The 7,935-nt window shown below is 40.6% G+C and overlaps 1 protein-coding gene across 1 annotated transcript; it reads left to right on the top strand.

Moving 5' to 3' along the window:
• The first annotated feature begins 30 nt into the window (after window positions 1–30).
• On the top strand, window positions 31–5,551 carry tmem167a (transmembrane protein 167A). Its single transcript, XM_080467437.1, has 4 exons — window positions 31–93; window positions 1,526–1,635; window positions 3,596–3,630; window positions 4,472–5,551. Exons 1-4 carry the CDS (start codon window positions 91–93, stop codon window positions 4,540–4,542), a joined length of 219 nt encoding a protein of 72 aa, XP_080323563.1. The 5' UTR covers window positions 31–90; the 3' UTR covers window positions 4,543–5,551.
• The last annotated feature ends 2,384 nt before the right edge of the window (window positions 5,552–7,935 follow it).

Raw genomic sequence — 7,935 nt, 5'->3', positions numbered from 1 at the left:
GTGCGTGGTGACGTCACGTAGGACGTCCCGGGATGCCTTACGTAAGTTCCGTAGAGCAGGAAGTGTGATGTGGCTTTGAATCTCAGCAAAATGGTAAGTTTAATGTAATAAATCAGAAGTTTCTGCTCTTTTACACCTACTCTGCAGCGGGATCGTTTATATGTACACTTTAGTTGAGATCCATGTTTTCAGTTCACTATTGCAGTGTATGTTTGATGCTAAACCAGCAAGCTGCTATTGGTTAGCTAAGTTAGGCTAAAAAAGTTTAGCACATCTCGGCATCATTCTTTGTTTCAGTCAGCTTTCATGTATCCCACGAAATGTTCTTATATAAGTTGGCATTATGCATCTGCGCAGAGTATTTGAGGACAAAGTGTAAACGCATAGCGATGAATGATTCGGAAGCGTGAGAAGATCGTAATGTTTTGAGGCGAGTGCCACGTCGCTGCAGCAGCAGCAGTGTGTGTCTGCTGAGCAGGGATTTTAATATCACATAGGGGTTCATCAAATTTGTTCTAAAAAGATATATATAATGAGGAATTATAGTGAGGAAAGTAATCTGTTCATCAAGGTTTGTTTTCGTCTCCAATATCGCATAACAGTAAACACCACCGTGGAAATGGATGAGTCTATATGTTAGCAACTGTACATCTGTTGATACATGATTTAAAAACATTTCTTCAGGCTACTATAATTGGGCATTGTGCCGGTGATTCTGTGAAAATGGGCTTATAATGTGCCATATTTAAAGCAAGACAATTACTTATGATGGTCTCAAACTATTATTGTACAGTTTATATCAACACATCCAAAAACGGTTTATTTATTCACAAATTCGGTCTCTTAGTTTTGTTTATATGATCCTCAGAGTCAAAATAAGTTTAATTTCTACAGTGTATTTATTTTGACAGCATTGACTTCATTTCAAGTTAACAAATGTCTGTCATTAAACGACTCCACTGTAGAATTCAAAGGCATCTTTATAACTAGTTATCACTATCAGTTTGATATGTGAATCAAAAACAAAGGTCAACATAAAGCATTGCGTAAACATTTTGGTAGATTTAGACTCTCACACAGGTGACACAGTTAACTATGTGATCACAACAAACTGATTTGAACTTGCCGGTGGCCATCTTTTTCTGCAGTGTGTGTCAGTCCTGTTGGCTGACCAAGGTGAACTGCTGTGTAACTTCAAGTTTGCTTTAAAAAAAAAAAAAAAAGAAAGAAGATGGCTGGCCAGAGCTGCTGTAACAGCTACACTATGTGTACAGATGTATAATATTTTTGAATGGTTTGTAGGAAGTGTGTTTCTTTGGTGTTTGGTCTTAATGACTGTTATCACATTCTGCCCCAGTGCAGATTACACAGCTGGTGGAACAGCATTCCTCACTACAGACATCCGGTGTACAGAAAACCCAATAACTAAGGATAAGAAATTATTTGTAATACTTATGACGTGTTGGTGACAAACTGAAGTGATCCTCCTGATTCTCAACATTTTTTTTTTTCTTTTGTTTTTCAGTCAGCCATCTTTAACTTCCAGTCCCTTCTGACAGTGATCCTCCTCCTGATCTGTACATGTGCCTACATCAGAGCGATGGCGCCCAGCCTGCTGGACAAGAACAAGACCGGGTATGAACAGCCACCGTTTCTGATGGAAAGCAACAAATGAGCTGCAACTAAATTCTATTCACAGATAATTCTTCTTCCAAAATATGTTCTTGAATGAAACACAAAAGCGTCTCAAACTAAAGATTTAACCTTCAGATTCCTTGTAAATCTGAAGGTTAATTACTGATGTTTTATAGACATGTTCACAACTGAACAGTTATTTCACTGTAGAAGTCACTTATCCTGTAGATGGAGTGACTGAAAGCTTCAGAAACATCACTTCTTAATGGTATTTATCTTGATTTAATTCAGTGCTGCTTCAGTCTTGCGGCACTACAATCACTGACAACACACAATCACTCTCTATAGTTTAAATGCTGTGCTCTGTACTGTGTACTGTGTGTCAAAGTCCTGTCACAACGGGTTTTTTTTTTTATCAACAATTTATCCCGAGGGCCAGATTTACTCAAATCCTCTGGCATGCTAATACAAAAATAGATTGCATTGTCAATTTGCATGCAATCCATTAATAAACTGCATTAATTGCATGCATCTGCTAGAATCTGTATAGTTTGTGTTCGCTGTTGCTTGTATTCACCATGAACTGATTGGATGGAGCACTGAGCTCACACAAGATGAAATGTGATTGCCTGGAGTTGGACATCTTCGTAGCGGAAAGGATCAAACACAGTGAAGCGTTGACGGCAAATAAATCAGAATTTGCCAAAACAGGAAAAAAACATGCAGATGATCAGTGTCAAAATTGTTTGGAAATACCTCTTACCACAATAATGGCAGCATCTCTGATAAAGTCTGAGCCAGTTTGGACTTTCTTTACAAACACGGTAAAAACGATCGCATTCATAAACAACACAAACATTGTCCGAAGTATCAAATTCCATTGGGTGATTTACAATAATCTCTTTTCATTATCACCTCAGTGTCTTGAAAGACATGCTCAATATTCCATGATCATAAACGTGCATCTATCACACAATACACAGATTATTACACAGATATCAGCTTCTACGCGTGCGTGCACAACATACCCGTATATAACGTCTGCGCCCGTTTATATTAGAGCAGTTACCTTACAACCAAAAATAGTGAGTGACAACGATCCCTCTGCTTAATGTAGGAGGGAGGTGGAAATATAAAACTAATGAGTTTAATATAAATCCTCACTCTAGCATTTTATTAGTTTTCTGAAGCTCCCTCTCAAGTAACAGAAGGCCAAATTCTTGTTATATTGTGGGATCTATAAAATCTGTGATTCATTTCCTATAAATGTAGCACGTCCCAGAAACGGGGACACACACACACACACACACTATTGAATCAGGGAGGGACGTCCTCGTCTCTTCAGACAAGCACATGAGACTGAGAGCGGCAGATGGAGATGATTTAATAGTTTTCCCTCTTGATTGAGTTTGACTAAGGCATGAGCTATTATTTGTGTTGATTTGGTGCCACAAATGATGCAAATAATTCTGCAGGGAATGCCAACCTCAGTGCCAAGTAGCATGTCCATAAAAAGGACCTATTTTAGAAAATGTTACTTTTAAACCGCTGCTCTAAAGAAAAACAAATAGATGCTGAAAGCTTCCGGTTCCTAGGAATATTTGGGGGTAAAAGAAACTGGCTCCACCGCGAGTGAACACATTCGCAGACACACACACTCGTCAGAAAAGTGAAGGCATGGTATGCCACATTTGCCTCAGCTGTCACTAGAGATAATAGGACCGCTGTCCCTCGCTCCTTCACTGTGCAGTCCTTACATGGACGTGGGCCTGTGATGGTGGCCTGGGCCTGGGGGCGGGGGGTCCTCCTCCTCCTCCTCCTCCTAGCCGTCCTGTGAGACTGTGGTTGCAGACGGACAAACACTGTCGAGTTACAGTTAATTATGTTTCTTTCAATGCATTAAATGATTGATTATACAAAAATATATCTGCTTGTAACCTTTGTTTAATTTTCTTTTTAGGCTTCTAGGAATCTTCTGGAAGTGTGCCAGGATAGGTAAGCCTTCCATAGATCACTTTGATTTTAATTCGATTTATGTCTTAAATATTACTACAGGTGTTTACATGTTGTCAATCTGCCCCCAAGCATTTAGTGCTGAAACATCTCAACTCTGCTTAATTTCTGTACTGCTTTAAAAAAAAACACAGCTGAAACAAAGTACTGTAAATCAGTCATAAAAACGTTGTGAAGCTCAATTGGAGAAAGTTTCAAATTGTCCAGAAGACTTTCTGAAATCCATCCAGAACTGTGGTGAAGTGTTGGTGACCTGTATGAGGTGGCGTGTCTTTTTAATGGGAAAGAAGATTGTCATCAATTCATTTGAATATCTCATTTGCTCCATTTGACTCATTTCGAACCCTTTAGTCAAAACGTTTTAAAAAAGGAACAAATAAATTGCATCACCTCTTCTATAATTCTGTTGCGAAACTTTTTTTAATTTTTTTTTTCTAATTTCATTTTCTTTCTTTTTTTTTTTATGTCTTTGTGAAAGTGTCAAAACTCATTTTAGTTCAGGGGCCACATACACCCTCATGTGCTCTCTGGTTAAAATAATAACGTACAAACAAACGAGTAACGACGGCTTTAAATGTTTTCCTTGGTTGTTGTTTGGAGGAGTTGGAATGTGTTCCGTAAAGGAGCAAATCTTTGCCTCAAGTGTTTCAATTGAGGCTAATGTTTAAAACACGTCGCTTCCTAAGCTGCAACATTCTGCAGGCTTTATTTTGTGTTTTCCTTTCAGTGTATTGAAGTTAAAGTCAGGCCGTGGCCTCTTGCTGTCATTGCAGTTGTTGCTGAACATTGCCGTGCTCTGATGTACGTTTTGCCTTTTCTCCAGGTGAGCGGAAGAGTCCCTGGGTGGCTTGCTGCTGTGTCGTCATGGCGTTCAGTATACTCTTCCTTCAGTAGCAGTTTAAAAGAAAGAAAAAAAAAAAAAAGAAAGACCACAAATGGAAACCATGGACAAAACGAACAGACAACGAGGCATGGACAGTACGATCCTATAAGCACAACAGGACCTCCCCTGGGCCGTCACTCCGATAATGTAGAGACCTGTCATCGCGCGCCGTCGAGCCTCGGGGAGACAAAAAGTGTCGTGGGTGGAGGGGTGAGCTGATAGCCCCCGAGTGTATGTGTCGTGTGCGTGTCGGGGTCGGTGCTTTTCTGTTATCTGCTATTTGTGGGATCAAAATGATACGACGGTTTGTCAAAACATTTCAACCTGGGCCCCAAGCTCCTTTTTTTGTTTTTTTTTTATTGTTTTTGCGTTTGTCACCACTGCATCAACCTAATTGAAGTTTTACATGACATGGATCAAATGTTCAAAATCGTTGAGGGATTTCCATGAAATACATTTTCAACCTGTTGTGTTGTTTCTGAAAATGGTGATCGTGTTCTGCAGCAAACAAAAGGGTTTTTGTAGCTCCTCGGGTGTCCACCTGTCTTTACGCGTTTGTTTTCGAAGAGCTCCCAATGTTTTTGAAGTCACTCAGTTTGCCGCTATTTATTAAAAAAAAAAAAGAAAGACTATTTGATCATTTTTCAGCTTTTTTTTTGTATCGCAATCCAAATAGGAAGTGTTCTTTCTTACCTGCTGTAGTAATGCAGTTTAAAAGTGTCAGGAGTTGTTGTTTTTTTTTACTGCAAAATACATAGAAATTAAAATGCTCTACGTGCAAAATTGCAGCGAATGCCCATTTGGGAAGTGCTGGGTAGTTTTCAGGTTTAAGTGCTGCCCTCAGAGACGGTCTTGGCGTGGGACGGACGGTGAAGAGTTTGCGATGACCTCCTTTGTAACCTTGCACTCAGCACTCATCGTCACCAGGTTCCCAGCTACAGGCTGCCGCTGACTCGCGTGGAATCAGGCAGGAGGAATCTATTCAATAAAGATGTGTAGACGTACACCCACCAACCCACCACGACACCGGCTGAACTTTGCTTTCACCAGGTTGGACATCTTTTGCTTTTACAGCCACCTTCATTGTCCATCTTTAGTCACTCTTCAGTCCATATGGAGAGAAATGATGCCCAGACCTCCGTTTCATTCAATTCTTGGTGGAATAAATTCCTGAAATATTGATTTTTTTTAGGCGAGTCCAAAGAGTCTCCTCCGTTCACACCATTCTCTGAAAGGTAATGAGTGGTGGGTGGAGAATAATTTCTGATAAATCATGATAATAATGAAACCTTCTAATACTGCTTTATCCTGTTCAGGTAGCTGGGTCCTGGAGCCAATCCCATCCATCGGCACATTACAAGCCAACAATATATGTTATTGTTAAAATCTGGTATAGGTCCAACATTCAACCAAAAACGTAACACGAATGCACATAACATGAAGTTGTCTGGAGTATAAACTATCATGCAGCCACATTGATATTACAATTATGCTTGGTTTGAACTCCAGCAGGTTTTCTTTATGTCTCCATACCTGAATGCCCCGAGCTGCCTCTATGTCACAACTGCTTCTAAAGAAAAGCTGTGAAATGGTCAATTAAACCGCAGGAAAGTGTAGCTTACTTTCTCAAAATGTACAAATTCTTTCATCTTTTATTTGAGGATGAATATGAGCATTTAAAGCAGAGTGACATACTGTGAATGTGTTATAATACAGAATTCAGAGAAATTCCCAACACTGTCAAATCGTTCTCAGCCTCAGAATCGAACCAGGTCATCATATTGAAACACGTTACGTCAAATAATTTCAGACACTTGTATCTTGAGTTTGTCAAGATACAAGTTGAATTAAGTTTCAAACACAGAGTGTGAATGCGGACAGCAACAATCCCGCGCATGTTGTTCCTCCTCGTGTGGCACAGAGAAGGAGATTAAACAAGGATTCTTGTGGACACACTCACCTTTGATACTCGGGCCACTGGTGAGTGTCCAGATCCCAACACCCCCACACCCAGACTTCCTGTCAGGGAGAGCACATCCCAGTAATGGTGTGCGTCCGCTTTGGCACTGCCTGGCTGAGATAAAGCATCAAGCGCAGTCTGCCGGTAAACTTGTGATTATCAGACAGTGACGCAGATACAGGAGAGACAGAGGAGCAGGAAGCTCTCAGCCATCTGCGTCTATCTTAGGGAGTAGAGATACTGCTGGGTCGGCGGGACACCGTCGTGTCCACGGACTGAGTCAGTGTCCGAGGTGATGAGGAAAAAATGTTTTGCGTAAATTGTTTGATGTACCAGCTCGTTTCAGATTCTTTCGGCCTATTGGAGGTCATTTGGGACTAGTAATCATAGAGAGCATCAATGACTGTCTGGCAGGAATTAAATGACTGTATTTCCATCTTCTCGCCTGCTTTATCCAATCCATTCATTCATTCATTCATTCATTATTGCAGAACTGATCTCGGGTGAAAGCAACCTGAACACACCACGGGACAAACAGAGCGACAGACAGTCATATACTCACATTCACTCTACTTAATGTGTGTGGTTTTTTTTTGGGGGGGGGGGGGGGGGGGTTTACCGCTTGGAGAAAATTACAATACCTAAAATATATCCATGCATGCACAGGAAACATGCAAACTTCTCACAAACAGGCACCGACCAACAGATGATAATCTACAGTGCTAACCACCACACCACTGAGCAGCTCCCTCAGCAACGACAGAAATCTGAGTGTATTACATTTATAGGTGTAATTCCACTTGTCAGAATCCATTAACTTTTTATATTTTTAATATATTTCATCAGTATAAAAAGGTTGTTTTTTTTCTCCAAAGTAGAAACATGATGATTCAAGTAAATTATTAAACTGTATCGCTGTATGATTTTATTCATGATATCTCACAGATGAATTTATGAGCTGTCCATAATTAACCACAAAGCTCTTGTAGAAGAATATTCAAAGTGTACCACTCTAATTTCCTTGTCTCGCTCCTTCTTTGAACCTATCAGCGACTTGCTTGTGGTCGTTCTGACTTCAAAGGCAATCAGGCTGTTAAAGTCTCCAGCATCTCCTGTTGAGCGAACCAGGGGAGTCCAAACAGACCCTGACCCTTAAAGCATTTCCAGTGGAGCCTGTTTGAATTACTTCACTAACTCTGCCGTTGAAGGGAATTAAAGATGAATGGAGGGAAAAGAAAAGTGCAAAGGAGATGCCTGAAGAGTGAGAACGTGAGCGGAGTAATGACAAGGAGACAGCGGAGGAGGAGGAGGGAAGAATACATGAGCCGAGCAGATCTGAGCTTATTACACTACCGGCGCGTGTGAGCGACCAACCTCCCGATGACCCCATAGTTTCCTCAACCTTTATGATTTCATTCATGGATTAAAAGCATGGAGCCTCTTT

The sequence above is a fragment of the Lipophrys pholis genome (assembly GCF_963383615.2).
Source record: "Lipophrys pholis genome assembly, chromosome: 7".
Lineage (NCBI taxonomy): Eukaryota > Metazoa > Chordata > Actinopteri > Blenniiformes > Blenniidae > Lipophrys > Lipophrys pholis.
This window is presented reverse-complemented; position numbering and strand designations above follow the sequence as displayed.

Coding starts and splice junctions, on each gene's coding strand:
- tmem167a (XM_080467437.1), top strand. Junction 1,636..3,595: donor CTGGACAAGAACAAGACCGG/GTATGAACAGCC, acceptor TTTTCTTTTTAG/GCTTCTAGGAATCTTCTGGA. Junction 3,631..4,471: donor CTGGAAGTGTGCCAGGATAG/GTAAGCCTTCCA, acceptor CCTTTTCTCCAG/GTGAGCGGAAGAGTCCCTGG.